The following is a 19,608-nucleotide window of genomic DNA, read 5'->3' as shown; positions in this document are numbered from 1 at the left end:
AAGATAGAACTTGAGAGAGATCAATTAGATGAAGAAAATTGAAGAATGAAAGTGTTTGTAGGTGTTTTTGGTCGTTGGTGTATGGATTAGATATAAAGGATATGTAATTTTGTTTTCATGTAAATAAGTCATGAATGATTACTCATATTTTTGTAATCTTATGAGATATTTCATGCTAGTTGCCAAATGATGGTTCCCACATGTGTTAGGTGACTCACATGGGCTGCTAATAGCTGATCATTGGAGTGTATATACCAATAGTACATACATCTAAAAGCTGTGTATTGTACGAGTACGAATACGGGTGCATACGAGTAGAATTGTTGATGAAACTGAACGAGAATGTAATTGTAAGCATTTTTGTTAAGTAGAAGTATTTTGATAAGTGTATTGAAGTCTTTCAAAAGTGTATAAATACATATTAAAACACTACATGTATATACATTTTAACTGAGTCGTTAAGTCATCGTTAGTCGTTACATGTAAGTGTTGTTTTGAAACCTTTAGGTTAACGATCTTGTTAAATGTTGTTAACCCAATGTTTATAATAACAAAAGAGATTTTAAATTATTATATTATCATGATATTATGATGTACGAATATCTCTTAATATGATATATATACATTAAATGTCGTTACAACGATAAACGTTACATATATGTCTCGTTTCAAAATCATTAAGTTAGTAGTCTTGTTTTTACATATGTAGTTCATTGTTAATATAATTAATGATATGTTTACTTATCATAATATCATGTTAACTATATATATAACCATATATATGTCATCATATAGTTTTTTTTTACAAGTTTTAACGTTCGTGAATCACTGGTCAACTTGGGTGGTCAATTGTCTATATGAAACCTATTTCAATTAATCAAGTCTTAACAAGTTTGATTGCTTAACATGTTGAAAACATTTAATCATGTAAATATCAATCTCAATTAATATATATAAACATGGAAAAGTTCGGGTCACTACAATGATCGTCTTTCACTTTATCAATCAAGTGATCAACCACCCCGACCCGGTCTTGATTGTTAATTAACATGATTCACCTTAACACAATGTAAAAGTTCCTTGGGCAAAGTCACAAGTGAAAATTACAAAGGTCTGGGCAAATGGCAGAGAATCAACAACCTATAAATGAGAGGCCAAGCTCCCTATTTATAGTTTCTGAAATATTCGCGGTGTGCGGATAACGGATTATTGCATATTTATGCGGATCGCAGATTATTGCGCATTTATGCGGATCGCGGATTCCTGCACACTTGTGCTGAAACTTAGTACAAGGTAGTGCTATACGCACTATCATCGTCCACGTACAAAGTTACCGTGCCCAAATCCCACCATTTGAATACACATTCCCACGCATCCATAACATGTTCGCAAAATAATATTTAGTGATCCACTGAATCGATATCGTCATCACATATAATATTGAGTGATCTACCGACTCGAGATCGTCATCACATGACAAGACGACGAACTAAATCAAGATCAATATCGCACTTGTCTAGTTCAACATAAACATGTAGCCTCATTTGATGAGCTCGCCAAACAAAGAATTCAAACTTCTGTAGGATCAGAGAATTCCAAAAAGTTTATGTAACCTATGACCTTCTATGTAGCGCAAGATCATCCAAAGTTGTAGTAAAGATTTTGATCTTGAAGATCCTTTTATTGTCGAGAGTTCATCTCTAACGATCGAGCTGAACATCCATAATAATAGTCAGTTCATCTCACCCATCCTTGATGAATTACGAGACCACCTTCACTTTGTTGTCTCGACCGATTTATCCCTTGTAATTCTATTAAATATATGTAGCATTATCTAGGACTTTAACCTGTACAATCTCATAAATTTATCTTGTACACATCTATTTCCAAGCCGACGATCGTCCCTGAACAAGGTTTCTTTGCAATTACCTATTCGCTTCATGAATGTTGAATTGAATCGAAATATAATTTAAGCATTTCAAAACTGATATAACTGATTTGTCGCCAAGGAATCGTTTTATATAGTAACATAAAGATGCCCGAATTGACCTATAAATCCATCCCGCCATCTCGTCCATAAACACTATTTAACCATAAGTTTAGTTAAACTTAATATAATTAAAACTGACATTTATTATATATCTTAAATTCAACAAAAGTTCGAACAAAAATTACTGAATGATATTTTTGGGACGGAACAAGTATCATATGAATTGATATTTCCAAATTTGATAGATCCACTTGAAATTCCTAAATTACCCTTAAATGATGTATTACACATATTTCTTGTTAGGATTTATTGAAGGGTATTTTTGGAAAAAAAAAATACAAAATGATAGTGGATGAATAAAAAACTTGTGTTAACTTAGTGCTCTTAGAGCACTAGTTAGCTTTTGATTATTACAAAGTATCATTTATGACACCAATATCTTTTATGTCTTTTAATTTATCTACATTATTAAACAAAAAACTTTTATCATGAAATTACTTTGAGTGGACTTCCGATAAGCCGGTACGAGAACACATGATATACACGGAGCTGAGCGCAATAGTCATAGATGTATCACGTGGCTCTTACACATCACCCTAAAAAATGAAGCCGAATTCTTAATGTTGATTGTCCCATCAGGTAGGTCCATGTCAGCATTGTCAGGTCGATAATAAGTCAATTTATAGTGCAAACCCCCTAGTAACCAAAAATAAATAGTTCATTGTACTTGCAATTAGAGTATATACTCTACATTCATTAGTCTCAAGTACACATGTTCTCCATCATTGAATTTAGTAGTTGATTGCTTAACCACCACCCTCGCAGATTTCAAATCTTAATCCAATTTTGCACAAATAATCAGAGAGTTAACAAACAATCCTCCAACCATTTCATTCCTTAATTGCACTCCAAGTCACATTAAGTATACGAGTACATAAACACAAAACAAACGAAACGATTGGCAGAAGTAGTATAACTTATAGACTGCCGATTATAAATCCTGAAAACAATTTAAAGTGTGAAGATCTAAAATACAAAGAAAGTGCAAAGTCGTATCTCTTTAGTTTGATAATTTTCAAACAAATACAATTCCTTCGTCTGTCACATTAGGAATTGAAACAACAAAATATCAACACCAACTACGAGTGTTACATCCCAATATTACATAAAGAAAAAAACTTTGAAATGCAGAGGCAATAGCTGCCTTCCGTACAGCATCATCTTACGCTTAAGCATTTAAACCTGCAACTTTTTGGGCTAAATCATCAACCTCATCTTGTTGCTCACCTACACCTTCCTGCATCACCACCACCATTTCAATATAATAATTTGAAAACCTCGTTATGCATCACCACCAACATATCAATATAATATCTTGAAAACCTCGTTACAACGCTTAACAAGCGTGTTTTTTTTATTTTTTTTAATTCTTGGCCACCCAAAACTTTATTTTTAGTTTGCTTCATTTAATTATCATTAATAAAGCACAAAAAATCGTTGTAGTGATTATGTTAAGTTAGGACACTTCAAAAGCAGCATTACATACACGTAAATGATTGCTTAATCTTATTAAACTTACATCTGAATCTCTTGTTCCCTGGTTGCCTATACATTTAGAGGCACTGATACTCGAACTCTTCAACAACGTACGCGCACTCGTTGGCTCACCTGCATTTTCCGAGTTCCCACGAGGGCTATCAATTTTTGTAGCAACAGTCTGCTTTTCAGTATCAATTTCTTGGTTAGCAGTAGTTGTTTCTGCTTTGGGTGCAGGAACTCGTTCCCTGTTAAAACAAATACATAAGATTTTCCAGAAACATAAAAAAGAATTTTAACCAGAGGTGGCAATTTTTACCCATTTAGCTATAAATAGATAGACACAAGTAACGTTTTGAATATTGTGTGTCTATAACATTCAAATTTTGAATAATAATAATTTCCGTAAAGCAACTTACCTAGGAAGTGAGGCATGCAGCCTTTGCAGTGGGGGAGTGCTACTTTTTCCGCCTTTACCGTAATTCTCCTCTAGATGCGCAAATTGTCGCTTGAAACGATCAACACCACTATTATACATTAAAAAAGTAACAATGTTATTGGTGAGAAGTTAAAGAACAACAAACTAAAAAATTGGGAAAAAAAAAAAAAAAGTTTTCATAAAGAGTATTACCTCGGGTACATGAAACTAGTTTGTTCTCCACCACGCAAGTACTCCTGAAGCATTTGAGGATGATACTCTAAAATCTAATAAACAAAATAAACCATGTTATAACAAGTAATCCATAAGATCACAATCATATTAAAAACTAGTATTTTTCTGGCAAAGTTTATAATCAAACCTCTCGATATATCAACTCTCTAACATCATCTTTTGCAATTTTTCGCCTTTCAAACTCAAACTCCATCTTCGATATGGCGTGGGTTGAAGGTTCTCTTTCCACATTGGCCAACCCTTGAAAGTAAGGATCTGCTAGTGCCTTCAAAAAATAAAAACATATATCTTAAAAGAAAAGAAAAAAAAAGAACTTTAAATTAAAGTAGTACCATAATATTTTATAGCTTACACACATTTAATTTCGAGTATGCAACTAAAAAATATGACAATAATGAATTTTTTTCCATAATAAAATAAATGAAATTTCAAAGATACCTCTTCAGCTGACGGGCGATCTTTTGGGTCAAAAGATAGAAGTCGTTCGAGTAAGCGAAGGGCCAAAGGATCTACATTAGGAAATTTGTGTGCAAAAGGAACAGGCGGTTTCTTACGCATATTAGTAAGATACCTTCTAGCTTTTTCATTACGAATCTGCATTGTTTTACGAGCACGCAGCATTTTCGTTAGTTGATTAATATTTTTTTAGCAAATAAAAAAAAATGAAACAGAAGTAGTGACCGACCCGTAATAAAGACTCGGATGAAGGAGTGCCAAGCAAATCAGTCATGAGATCCAACTGATGCACAACGTTCTTTCCAGGAAATAACGGTCTACCGATAAGCATTTCAGCAAATATGCATCCAATTCCCCATATATCAATTCCAGGTGTATACTGCAATACATAGTGTCTTAGTAAGTGCGTTTTATAAAGTTTAAGTTTTCATAATACAAGTTTCATGGTTTGGAATGTAAAATAAATCAAAGCTGAACATTCCACCCCCTGATAGCATAAAAAGCAGGCGTTAAAAACGATCGGCTAAAAAAGTAATTGGCTGTACAGGTTGGGTGGGTTGAACCATAACACTTTCTTGTGCTATAACTAATTTACCAAGTGATTTAGCCATTTAAGAGGTTTTATAAATACATGTACACTTTGGACAGTTTTCAACTTGTTTGACCAATTTGAACCTTTCTTATTAGCTACATTAATTAATATTAATATAAATAAAAGAAACAATATTTCAATTTGACCCATCAAAAACAACTCTAATCAACACAATTATAAGTAAAGGGTTTCAACTATTAATCAACTCTAAAGGTGACAAAACAGGGGGATCTAGTAAAAACCAAAAATGGAATATTCGTAGTTGCTAGAACACATAACAAATAATTTTAGTCATAAATTATAAAAGTTGACACTAAATTATATCAGAATTTAAAACTTTTCATGTGCACACAAAAATGTAACATTTACATACTTTAGAGAAAAAGGAGCCACAAAGCTCAGGAGCACGATACCACCGAGTTGCAACATAATCCTGCAATAATGCACCATAAAAAGAAACTATTTAGTTTAAGCTCTGCATAGGGAACATGAGAAATAAGTACTCACATATTTGTAACGCGTACCGTCCAGAATATGGCTGATGGGGCATCGTTAAAAGATACCCTCGCAAGCCCAAAATCACAAATCTTCAAATTACAATCAGCATTAGCAAGAATATTTTTCGGTTTTAAATCTCGATGAAACACATTTGCTGTAAAAAGTGAAACAGAACTATGAGTAAACGATTAATGTGCCAGAAAATAAACACACAAATTAACGAGAAGGAATAAGAACCTGTGTGAATATATTTTAGGCCACGAAGAAGTTGGTACAAGAAAAACTGATAATGTTGAGGGGTAAGATCGTCATTTGCCTTAATAACTTGATGAAGATCGGATTCCATTAATTCAAACACAACGTAAATATCCTTAAACTCTCGTCTAGAAGGAGGAAGCATAATATGTTTAATTTCTACGATATCGGGATGTTTAAGCAAGCGAAGAAGCTTGATTTCTCTAAGTATCCTAGTAGCATCAGAAACATGCTCAAATACATCGTTAATCTTCTTAATTGCAACTTTTTCTCCAGTCTGAGTATCGATTGCGGACCCCACAACTCCGTAACTCCCTTTGCCGATAATTTGTTGAACTTGGTACCTACTTGCCTCTCCATACTCTGTGAAGAACTCTGACTCAAGCTAAAAAATAGAAACAATTCGATTAGGGTCGTAGATGATTTCAAATATAACATATAACATTAGATGTTAATTAACAATTACAATGAAAAAAACAAAATTGCATCCATCAAAAGTGATATATACGTTTTGCAAATGGAATCAAAAAAGACAAAACTTTATCATTAATTATTAATCAAATAAATAAGATCAGTATAGTGAAAGTTGACCAGCATATACACATTGTGGAGGTATTGAATGTTTTAATAAATTGAAGTGGTATTCAAAGATCTCATTCACTTTCTTTTAAAAAATTAAAACCTTTTTTTAATGGAACAGTAATGTTTGGTATTTTATAAGAGATCCAGAGCAGGATATACATAAATGAATCAGCAAGCAATCAGAATAATCAACTTCACTCATTACATAAATTGACATAAGATAAATTGACTTTAGTAACTTCAACTATAGACATATAGTGACTATTATTGACTATTTTTACTCGGATGTGCGCAGCCTAAACAGGTTATCTGGTTAACGTTTTCGACCCAACATATGTTGAGCCTGACAACCAGATAACTCTTGTAAACAGGGGCGGACCGGCAATCACGGTCAGCCGCCCTGGCGATTGAATAATTTTTAGTAACACCTTAAAGTTGAAGTTTGACCTTTTACCCCAGTTTTTTTTCCTTTTCAAATTTTAGAGTTTTGACCTAATTGAAAATTAATGGATTAGGATCCTCTGTATTTCATCACTCTCACAACAATCTTGATCAATCTATTTTAAATTCCCGGATCCACTGCTTGTAAAGATATAAGTATCCAATATAGACAATAAATAAATACATAAGTTGACATTATTGGCATCAATCAATAATCAATAAATAAAATATTATTATTATTATACAAAAAAGGATCTGGAAAAAAATGAGTAAATGAGAGACCTTTATTCTGTTGTTGTTGTTCTGATTATCGATGGGCATTGGAAGGGCAGTTACAGATGATGAAGATGGGAAGCCGATTCGTTTTGGAACTTTGATTGGTTTAAGTGCAGACAGATCGAAGTCTTTTTCAAGGTTAGATGATGAAGATGATGATTCAGAATCAAGATTCAGACCATCATCGTTACTATTAGTAACAGATCCACGATTTTGATTATGATTATGATTATGATGATTGTGATTGTGAAACCAACGAAGAACACCGTCAACGAATGTCCCACTCCCCATAAAAACGCAACCCCTAACCCCACTTACAAAGTCAAACTGATTTCTTTTTTTTCCCTTAAATTAAATTAAATACCCAAAAATGAAAATAAAATTAGAAATAGAGATTTAATGTGTAAACTGTGTGGTCTTAACTCAAGAAGAATGAATGAAGGTGTGTGTTGCTATATATACAGAGGGCACGATATGACAGGTGGATTCCAAAGTGTTTGATGAAAAAACAGATTGGAAAAATAGGTTAGATAATTGGAAAAACAAAATAAAAATAAAAATATGTATGTGTAGCCGCGTTACGTGAAAGAGAACAAGATCGATTGGAGGTGTGGGTCCCTGTCGAACGTCGACCGTCGTGCTCTATTTTTTCACGTATTAAAAAATTCACGTTTTCTTTATCATTGTAAATTTGTACCAAGTAATTGTTATACTTCACAGCTGTTCACTTACTTTTTGTACACAGTTTTAGAAATCTCACTAATTTTATTCTCCATCAATCAGAAATCTTCTCTCTTCAGAATAATCTCTTCTGATTATTTGAAAGATTAAGTGAACACTTGAAATGGGACAGCTCAAAATAGATAGATGGACAATTAAGATTGGATGTAAGTAGTAATTTGTAATTATTATTGTTATAAGTAAAAAAAAACATGGTACTTGTTATTATTCTCTTAAGAAAAATATCTACATAATCTTATACCACTCCTTATATATGAAAAATAAATAAATTATACATATACTAGATAGATAAACGGGTCAGAGAGGAGAGTACGTTAGAAGACAACAAGACTGGTTTTCGAGTGCAAACAACAAACAAATCTCATCGTTCATGTTTTGCAATTATCCACAACATTGGGTAGTAAGAGATCTGTGGTTTCATTTTAAGAGATACGGAACGGTCAGTGATGTTTTCATCCCGGAGAAGAGACTTAAAAATGGTGAGAAATTTGGGTTCGTTCGTTTCGAAGGGGTCAAGGATAATGATAATCTACTAAGGGAGATGAATTCCATCTATATGGAGGGGAGATGGTTTAGAGCATACAAAGCCCATGAGAGGAAAAGATTTGGTAACAACAGTTCAAAAGAAGATAAAAGCAGGCCTGATGCTGCTGAAACTGCTGGTAAAAGGAAAAATCCTATCATCAATGATCGTTTCAGAGATGGAAGAGATTTTAGGGACGTGGTCAGAAAGCCCCAGGTATATCAAAAAAAACACAATCCAAATGATGGCACTCCGGGTCTCATCTCGATTGTTGAAAGAGAAGATGAAAACAAGATGATACTTGATAGATCGTTAATTGGAGAAGTTGACAACATGGAGATGCTTGAACACTTTGCTGAGATATGTGAGTCGGAAGGGTTAAAACAAGTGGACATTAAGTATCTTGGGGGTATGGAGGTAATGTTAACTTTTGCTAACGTTGAAGCCATTAATATAATTCTTAATTCGAAAGATCATTGTGTGCATAAACTGCTTGGCAACCTTAGGAAGTGGGATGAAAACTATACACCTCCAGGCCGATTAACATGGTTGAATATAACAGGAGTTTCAGTCAGAGATTGGTGTGAAAATACGTTTAAATCTATTGCAATTTGGTGGGGAAACCCGCTTGAATATTTTAATTGTTCACTCAAAGGTAACCAAAATCTAGTGTCCGGCAAAGTCCTGGTTAAACTTCGTAAACCCAGCAAAGTTAATAACCTGGTGAAACTCATCTCAGGGAAAAGATCCTATTTCATTTATGTGTCAGAGGATATTCATTGTCTTCCTGAATTAGAGCTAGATGAAGAAGAAGGTGAATCTGGTAACAGTGAAGGTAACTCGGTGGCCGGGGATTCAGAATACTCAGGCGAGTCAGATGATGAAGATGAAGTATTTCCGGTAACAGTTGAGTTGGAGAAGGTGATGAGTGATCAACAGTCAAGGTGTCAAAAGTCTAGTGATAATTTCGATAAAGGCAATAAAGATGGAGACAAAAAGTTATCTCAGTCCTTGGAAGAAGGAGAGATCCCACAAAAAGAGAAACATGAGGCACGCGAGAAACATGAGGCATCGGGCAACGAGATGAATGATTTCTCATTGGAAAAAGAAAATAGTAAATGTTCGGTGGTTGGAGAAACTCAGCCTTTAAGTCCTATTAAACCTACCTCAAACCATAATAATATTTTTCCTAAAACCTATACTGAGTCAAGCCCAAAAAATAAACACAATTCGTGCCAGCCAAACCATGAGCCCAGCCCAATTTCAAGCCCCAAAATCAATTCTCCTAAAATAAATATTGTGTCAAGTCCAAAAAGTAAACCTGATCTGAGTCAGTCAGTCCAAAAAATAAACAGTTCAGTCCATTCCAAAAACCCAATCCCTTCCAGCCCCACCCCAACTGTTCTCAAACCCACTTCTGAAAAACCCAAGTCGGTACCTACAAATGTCCCAACCTGCCCTATCCAAAACCAACAAAACCAAAATACCTCTCATATTAACTCACCATCACAAAAGATTGACCCTATAACCAATAAATCCACTCAACCCAAACCGAATTCTGAGCCTGTTAACACAAATAACCAGCCCATTGCTAAGCCCAAACCAGTTAACGTGTGTCCGGATTCACTCCAAACCGCAATAGAGTCTGATGTGTTTTTCTTCAATGCTCCGAATCCCAAAACAGTTCAGTCTATTCCAGAAAACAATTCAACCAAAACTTCAGTACCAATTAAGAACAAAAAATCCCCTAAACCTGTCGATCTCCACTCTTCGTTCATTGGAAAGATCCTGTTGAATGATTCAGTGGATAAATTCGAGAATGATTGCTCCAAAATTCTAAAGAAGAGGAAAATTAGTGCAGTTGAAGAATCAATCACAAAAAAATCGAGTAGTAAGCTTTCACAAAAATCAAACAAATCAATCAATTCAAGCAAATCAAAGGGACTCAAATGGTCCAATCTCATGCGATGGTCTGCCTCCTCAAGAATCATTCACACCAAAAATATGGCTCGATTGGGTTCTCAGCCTTCTTCTCATCCGAGTAAGTCTATCCGTCCTAGAGCTCATAGTAGAAGTTTAGATTCAGCTCTGTCGGGTAGTAGTCTTGAAATTAATGATTTCGGTGAAAAATTGGGTCTTAAACGTGTGCAGTCACAGAAGTCGATGTAAAGGTTCGATTATGGTATTGTTGGTTCGAGTCAGTCTAGTCAACATCAATGAAGATCTTGTCACTCAACATTAGGGGTTTTGGTGATGATCCTAAGGGTAAATGGGGTTGGGTCAGAGAGTTAATTCATAATCAACAACCGGACATAGTTTTGCTTCAGGAAACCAAGTTGAAGGTCACGACTGATTTTTGGATGAAGTACATTTGGGGTTCGAACAATTTTAGTTATGTAGTCAAAAACGCTATCGGGAAATCGGGTGGTATCATTACTATTTGGAACAACTCAGTATTCAATTTTGCCCAAGCTGTTGAAAAAAATCACTTCTTAGCCATCAAAGGGAATTGGGTAGGCCAGTCTATTAGTACGGTCATAATCAATGTTTACGGGCCTCACAGTGACATCAAAAAGAAAAGCATGTGGGACGAACTAAATAAGATAATGGAGCTGAATAATGTAGCATGGGTAGTAGGTGGAGATTTTAATGAAGTTCGTTTCATAACAGAACGTAGAAATAGCAATTTCATAGAGCATAGAGCTAAGCTTTTTAATGAATTCATCGACAGTAACAAATTGATAGAGATTCCTATGGGAGGTAAAATGTTTACGAGGGTCAGCGACGATGGGGTAAAATTTAGTAAATTAGATAGATTTATCGTGTCGGAGAATTTTCTAGAAGCATGGGATGGGCTTGCGGCTTGTACACTTGATCGCAAACACTCGGATCATTGCCCTATCATCTTGAAAGATGGAAACACAGATTATGGCCCTAAACCTATTCGCATATATGATAACTGGATTGAACACGATGGTGCGTTGGAAAACATCTCAGAAGGTTGGAATCTAGCCATTCAAGGTTCAAGGCTTGATTGTAGATTTCGGGATAAAATGAAAAATGTAAAAAATGTTCTTAAGGTCAAAGGAAATCAGAGTTATGGGGTGCTTATTGCAGAGCTAAAAAGAGTTCAAGGTGAAGTGGTGGATTGGGAATCAAAGGCTGATGCGGGGCTGTTAGATCAGAACGATATTAACGAGTGGTTGATGGCCAGGAAAAAGTGGCTCCAATTGGACAGAGATATGGCTAACGTTCTTAAACAAAAAACTAAAGTTAAATGGGTGCTCGAGGGTGATGAAAATAGCAAGTTTTTTCACGGAATCATCAATAGATCAAAGAACAAAAATTCATTACGAGGTCTGAATGTGAACGGGTCGTGGTGTGAAAACCCGGGACTAGTAAAAGATGAAGTCTTCAATCATTTCAAGCGTGTTTTTTCTTCGCAAAGCAATAGAATTTATACTATGATGGATACTGATGGTTTTAAAAAATTAAATTCCAACGAAATTAACTTTCTTGAAGATAAATTCAGCGAAACTGAAATTCTCGCGGCCATTAGAAGTTGTGGAAGTTCTAAGTCGCCGGGTCCGGACGGGTTTAGTATAAAGTTTTATAAAATGTATTGGGAAGTTATAAAAGAAGATTTCATGAAAGCCATCCACGATTTTTGGGAAAATGGTGAGATTTCCAAAGGATGTAACTCGTCCTTCATTACGCTCTTACCAAAGAAAAACGACCCGTTACACCTTGACGATTTCCGGCCCATTAGCCTCATAGGGAGTTATTATAAAATTCTCTCCAAAGCATTATCACTACGCTTACGAAAAGTACTATCCTCGGTTGTTGGTGAAGAACAGAGTGCGTATATTCAGGGCCGACATATCCTGGACGGTATACTGGTGGCAAATGAGTCTATAAACGATCTAATCGGTAGCGGTAAAAAAAGCTTCATTTTTAAGGCGGATTTCCAAAAAGCGTTTGACAGTCTGAATTGGGAGTATCTTTTTGAAACATTAGTACTCATGGGTTTTGGTAGTAGGTGGATTAAATGGATGAAGGCGTGTCTCTCATCAGCGTATGTCTCGGTCTTAGTAAATGGGGCACCTACAAAGGAATTTAAATTGGAGAAAGGAGTAAGGCAAGGCGATCCCCTATCTCCGTACCTATTTATCATAGCAGCCGAAGGATTGAATGTCATGATTAAAAGTGCCATCGAGTCACAATCGTTTAAGGGCGTGGAAATCGGGAAAGATAAAACACTACTTTCTCATTTACAATACGCCGACGACACAGTTTTCTTTGGCGAATGGGGTAAAAGAAACTTGCGGAATTTGGTTAAATTACTTAAATGTTTCGAGCAAACTTCCGGCCTTAAGGTGAATCTAAAAAAAAGTTGTGTTCTAGGTATCGGGGTACCTGAAAGTGAAGTTAATGAAACGGCGAATTGGCTTGGTTGCAAAATGGAAAAATTCCCTTTTAGTTATTTGGGGCTCCCTATTGGTGGCAATATGAAAAGATTAATTGAATGGGAACCGGTGGTAAATAAGTTCAATAAAAGATTGGCCAATTGGAAAGCATGTGCGTTGTCATTTGGTGGGCGTTTGACACTCGTTAAATTAGTCTTGAGCAGTCTTCCATTGTACTTCTTCTCTCTCTTTCGTGCTCCCTCTTGCATCATCAAAAAACTCGAAGGTATGAGAAGTCGTTTTTTTTGGGGAGGGTCGAGTGAGTCAAAAAAAATATCTTGGGTCAAATGGGAGTCAATTTTATTACCTTATAGTGAGGGGGGTCTAAATGTGGGGTCTCTAAATTCAAAAAATATTGCACTTCTTGGGAAATGGTGGTGGAAATTCCATGTAAGCGGGGACATTTTTTGGGTGCGTATTATCAAAAGCATATTCGGGCGGGATGGTGGGTTGGGTCTAAACTCAAATTGCAAACCGAAAGGTCGTAATTCAACCTGGAAATCGATTCTGGAGGTGGGCAGGAAAATTGATGCTTTAGGCATTGATTTCTCTTCTTCCTTCAGAAAAGTCATTGGGGACGGTTCTCACACTTTATTTTGGGAAGATACGTGGTGCGGTAACGGTTTACTCAAGAACAGGTACTCAAGATTATTCAGAATCGAAGGCAACAAATCGGCACTGGTTAGCGAAAGGATACAAAATGCAGGCGGGAGTAATTCATGCTACTCTTGGAATTGGTCGAGAAATTTAACAGGCAGATTATCATTAGAGGTGAAGAAAATGGAAGACGAGATTGCAAAGGTTACATTCAAAAATGGAGGGCCTGATTCATGGTGTTGGTCATTATCCTCAAATGGTAAATGGTCAACTAAGGTCTTATGTTCGTTAATTACACATAATGCACATAATCAGGGTCCAACTTTTCATGAAACTCTTATCAATTCATTAGTTCCATCGAAAGTCGGGTTGTTTGTTTGGCGAGCTAGTAAATGTAGGATTCCTTGTCGGGTAGAGCTTGATAAACGAGGACTAGATTTAGACTCGGTTAGGTGCCCGATTTGTGATGATGGCTTAGAAACAACAGAACACTCACTTGTTACATGTAAAAGTGCACGTGATGTATGGGATAAAGTCTATAAATGGTGGCAAATTGGGTTTCCGATAAATCTCAACCTGTCCGAAATGTTCAAGGGTAATGGGTACGCTTTCAAGTCTAATTTAGGAAAGTCTCTTTGGCAAGCGGTCGAGTGGGTGGTCGGATATATCTTGTGGAAACATCGTAACGACGTGGTATTTAAAAGAAGCAAAAAGTGTAGTGCGGTTTTATTGAGTGAAATTCAACTAACGAGTCACTTGTGGATCTCAAATAGAGTCAAAGGCTTCGAGATAAATTGGACTAATTGGCTAACAAATCCATTGGAATTTGATTCACTTTGTGCGGTCAGAACGGGCATCGGCTAATGTTATGCTTCATATTTTGTAGGCTTTAAATTGTGATGCAATGTATATTAGTTCTGCAGTGTATAGTTCTGCAGTGTAGTTTTAGGCTCTGGTTGTAAATTAACATGCCTACCTCTGGCATTCTCTGTACATATTTTATTCTTATTTTTAATATTAGCTGCCTTTCCAAAAAAAAAAAAACTATCTTAAATTGAACGTTTGTGATATTAGTTATGATGACGTGAAGACTCAACTCTTAAAATTCAATATTTATTACGGTAATAAAAATTGTGTTATATACGTCAAAAAACATTAAAAAATGACAAAAGATAAGTAAGTTCGTGAACACCTTTCGTCTCACACACGACATACATAACTAATATGATATGAGTCTATGACTAATACATAACAAAATAAGCATATGCTCCAATGATTTCTTGGTAATGTTTTAGGAAGACATAATAAGAATGAAAAAATCAAAGAGGGTGTCTTATATGACCTACAATATGATCCATATTTCCTTTCGTCTCTCATGTGTTTAAATTTATAATGATATTATTATAAGCGTCGGATGAGTGATACATTCGGCGAGCGCCGTTGATGAACACAAGGAAAGCAGAAGCTCGGCTATTGAGATATTCCATCAAGAGAGGAGGCAGACTGGTAATAAGGCCGACCGTGTAGGGAGAGAGAACCGAAAAGCCAAGCTTTGCGGAGCGGACCAATCTTCCATATCGCCCCTGACTCTCTCCCTATAAAAAAAGTATTTGGGAAGCGCGAAGAGCTAAGCCACTAATGTTGTGGTGAAGGTTATACCGTGTGCTTGGTTTATTTAAGGTAATGGAAAAGGTAATGGTAATAGTAATACTAAGTAATGGGTATATGAGCGACATCGGAACATTTCAAAAAGTATATATAGCCTATTTGTAACTTTAAATCTTTTTATTTTATTTTTATCAATTTTTATACTTGCACGAATATGATATCGGTAAATTTAAACTCATAGAAAATTTGGTTATTAAGACTTATGGACAGTATTTGGTTTTTTGTTATGATAATTCATTGACGTGACAATGAACTGATACTACATTGCTTCAATTGAATGTCATCATATTATGTGATATAATTAGTTACACGTCTATTATAAAAAAAGTGGATTTGCATAAATGACGCAATGTAATCTTAATTAGCACCTCTAATTGCATTAACGATAATAAATATATGAGCAGATGCGTCACCGAATTGATTTATGTAATAGGGGCATATGCTAGGAACTAGATGTACCTCGAGATTGATTTAAATCGCCATCGCCATAGCCATATTTGCTAGTCCAGGTCGTGGTACAAGCGTATGGGCAAATTTGGTTTCTCTTTACCACAAGGATAAAAGAGATGGTCTCTTACCACAAACGTTTTAAAGGTAAAAGTGGGTAATGGTAAATCAATTCGATTTTGGTTGAAATAATTGGCTCAGGAACAGGACACTCTATTCTAAATATAATCACCTATTTCATTTTGATAATAACACGGATTGTTTTCTGGCGGACGATGGTTGAATGGTGAATGGTGTTGGGATTGGTAGAGATCCGTTGAATCTACAAGGAATGCATCGATATCAGGCAGTATGTTGGAGGAAATCGGTACACTTAATTTAGTGGATGTTACCAGATTATGTCTCATGGTCTATTACTGTAGATGGGAACTTCACAGTTAGTGATACATGATCCTTTATTGACTCTTGTACGCTTTCAAACTCGAATCAGCGTACTTTTTGGGAATTTTACCTCGAAAATTCAATATATTTGCTTGGCGTGTGTCCTAGAATAGACTTCCTACTATACTCAATCTATCGGCTAGACATTGGTTGTATTACCTCCGACATGAACGTTGAACGAAGCTCACATCGGTGCCGTTGAGAAAGTTGTGTATGTAGCATCAGGGGCGGCCCTAAGGGGGAGCAAGGTGCTCAACCGCTTAGGGCACAAGGTTTTTTAGGGCCCAAAGTCAGAGAAACTGCTTTAAGAGTTAAGGTTTGAGTTTGAAGAAGAAACTTGTAGGTTGCGTTTGTATCATGAACATAATGTTTTGAGTGTTTTGCTTCATTACCACATCTTACTATATCTTAGTATTAGACTATAGTTAGGGTCCTTTAAGTTTGTTAACATAATAATCTAGCCCCCGTATATTTGTGCAAGTAAAGCAAGGTGTAGTCATAGTCAAGTGTTATCTTGAAAGTTACAAATATTATTTTTATATTGAAATTATTACTACTATTATAGTTACATTTTAAATTTTAATAAAGTAACCATTCTAACTAGTGATGACGTACTACATTATTATTATTATTATACTTACATTTTGTGAGACTAACTTCATGATAACATACTCCATAGTAGATATAACCTAATAAGTTAACAAACTAAATTGGTATGGAGTATATTATTTCTAATAAAAAGTTTATTTTTCTATTTTTATACTAGTATATAAATATAGATTGACATGAAACGTTTAACTTGATTTAACTCAGAAAAACAATCGGTTGACATTGTACAAAAGTGTATTGGGTATATTTTTTTTTATCTAGTCAGGGGCATCAAAATCTCGTCTCGCTCGGGGTATTAAAAACCTAAGGAGCATCCCTGTGTAGCATAATGTATATGTATGTGTATATAAAATTGTAACACCGGCCATTTTTTTTTTAAAATACACAACGGAAGACTTTATTAACAAACACAATATAAATCACGTCATTACATTAATCTGAGTAATTAAATTTAAGTTTACACAACGGTGTTACATTATTACAAAATATTATTCATACAAAAGTCCACATCAGAGTTGGGTTGTCAAACATGTCTTCTGCAACAACACCCATCCCGACTAGCAATACCTAAACCTGCAAGGGGAGAATATGTGGGGGATTAGCGCACCGCTAAGTGAATGGAATCTATCTAATAGATATAGCTTAAGCCACACACAAGCTACATACTAACAACAACACTTGCTAACTACCAACTAGCATACAATAAGACAATACGAGGATCGACGGCTTGTACGAGTACACGACTCTCAGCTGATCGGGCCTGAGTCTACCGATAGTCCCTGCTACTCAATTCACAGTATAGTTATCCAGATGCAGGGGGTGCATTGTTCACACTATACTCAACAATCAGTAGCCTATGGACCCAACCTCTCCTAGGCTCGGTTGACCTCATACGGACTCTAACCTCTCCTAGGCACGGTCTCGAGTCCCCAGTCTTCCTAGGCCCGACTGGTGCCAATCACACAGTGTACACATAATTCACATACAACATCAGGCATACTATATTAATCTAACATGACAATTTCTACACTATGCCTGGTAAAAGAGTCAACCACAGTAGCATGATATGCTACTTAAACTCTATCCGGAGATAGACCCTCTCACCAATTACCAGCAACTGCTCAGTTATTATTTCTGAGCTTCCTCCTTGTCCTTATCTCCTAAGAACAGCAAAAACCAAGTTAGAATAGTGTTCCCATCAAGATTAGACACACTGACAGCGAATTATAGCAAATTAGTAAAAAATGCATCCGCTAAAAATTTCATGCTTAACACTTATGCATTTTCAAAATTTACATCCTGAAAATCTTAAAAATACACGGACAACATAACGACTATAAATCAACACTTAGTAAAATTTTCACTGTCTAAGACCATCGGTCGATGGTCCCATCCATCGGCCGATCGTCAACACACCATCGGTCGATGGTCTCCCCCAATCGGCCGATCGTCAAAATTACATCAGATGGTCAGAAATCATACACCATCGGTCGATGGTCTTGTCCACCGGCCGATCGTCCCTCACCATCGGTCGATGGTCAAAGACCATCGGCCGAATGTAGTTCATCAGCTGCAACAGCAGCAAAGTGACGGGTTTCAACCCAAAATCACCAAATCTCGACCTATGACTCGTTTAAGACCCCAAAACCGAACACATCTTTTACACTAAACATTTAGAAACATAAACCCATAACTTTTATGCTCAAACAACATCAATTTAAGTACTTTTGACCCAAAAATCACTTTTAACAAAACTCACCTTCAAACTCAATTTACACACTGATTTGGACATGAAATTTGACAAATCTTACCTTGATAGACTCACAACAACACAAGGAATCAGTTTCTTGACTCAATTTAAGAACCAAATCGAGATTGAGTGATTAGGGTTTTTGAAGAGGTGAAAGTTAGGTACGGGAGTGATGAAGTGAATTTTATGGAAACATCAAAAATGAGCTGGTCAAGGCTTTTACATTTGTGTTAAAACACAATACCCCATCACACACGGGTATTTACCAGTTATCTGAAATCTTTCGCACACGGTTAGGTAACCTCAACGAGGTCCAATTAAAATAAACAAACTTGTTCTGGGACCTTTGTCACAAACTGGTCACAACACAACTATAATAAAATACTAATAAAATAATTAAAATAAAAGCACTTAAAACTTAAGCACAAACCCTAAGGGAAAAATAGACAACTTACAACTAGCCCGGGTTTCAGTCTGTTACAAATCCACCCCCCTTAAAGAAGATTCCGTCCTCGGAATCTGGTCTTGGTCAAACAAACGAGGGTAACGAGTCTTCATCAACTCTTCTGTCTCCCACGTAAGATTAGAACCCAAACTGTGTTTCCACTCAATCAACACCATCGGAATTTCTTTCCTTCTCAGCTTAGTCACCTTTCGGTCAAATACACGGACCGGCTCTTCCACCAATTTCTTATTCAAGTCGACCCTTAAATCTTCTAAAGGATGAAGTTGCGTTTCATCGTCGACTTTACACTTACGAAGATAACATACGTTGAATGTATTATGAATACCGGCTAACTCTGGCGGAAGATCTAACACCACAGTCTGATCATTCAACACTTCACTGATCGGAAACGGACCAATAAATCTCGGTGCTAACTTTCCACGTTTACGGAATCTGATAACCCCTTTCCACGATGAAACTTTCAGATATACTCGTTCACCTACATTAAAGGTTACCGGACTTCTACGCGGATCAGCATATATTTTCTGCCTGTCTCTAGCGGCTTTCAACTTTTCTCGAGCAATTGCAACTTTTTCGGCTATCATTTGAACAATTTCGGGAC

At 36.0% G+C, this 19,608-nt stretch overlaps 1 protein-coding gene across 1 annotated transcript; it reads right to left on the bottom strand.

Annotated features, from left to right (window-relative positions):
- Positions 1–2,960: 2,960 nt before the first annotated feature.
- Positions 2,961–7,782, bottom strand: LOC139844938 (mitogen-activated protein kinase 9-like). The gene is made up of 11 exons (XM_071835158.1): positions 7,306–7,782; positions 5,983–6,385; positions 5,772–5,899; positions 5,621–5,680; positions 4,885–5,034; positions 4,638–4,793; positions 4,327–4,464; positions 4,158–4,231; positions 3,946–4,053; positions 3,570–3,774; positions 2,961–3,287 (listed from the first exon to the last, which is right to left on the bottom strand). The coding sequence occupies exons 1-11, from the start codon at positions 7,588–7,590 to the stop codon at positions 3,219–3,221; spliced, it is 1,776 nt and encodes a 591-aa protein (XP_071691259.1). The 5' UTR covers positions 7,591–7,782; the 3' UTR covers positions 2,961–3,218.
- Positions 7,783–19,608: the final 11,826 nt, after the last annotated feature.

The sequence above is a fragment of the Rutidosis leptorrhynchoides genome, chromosome 4 (assembly GCF_046630445.1).
Source record: "Rutidosis leptorrhynchoides isolate AG116_Rl617_1_P2 chromosome 4, CSIRO_AGI_Rlap_v1, whole genome shotgun sequence".
NCBI lineage: Eukaryota > Viridiplantae > Streptophyta > Magnoliopsida > Asterales > Asteraceae > Rutidosis > Rutidosis leptorrhynchoides.
The sequence above is the reverse complement of the archived record's forward strand: the minus strand, read 5'-3'. Positions and strand labels throughout refer to the sequence as shown.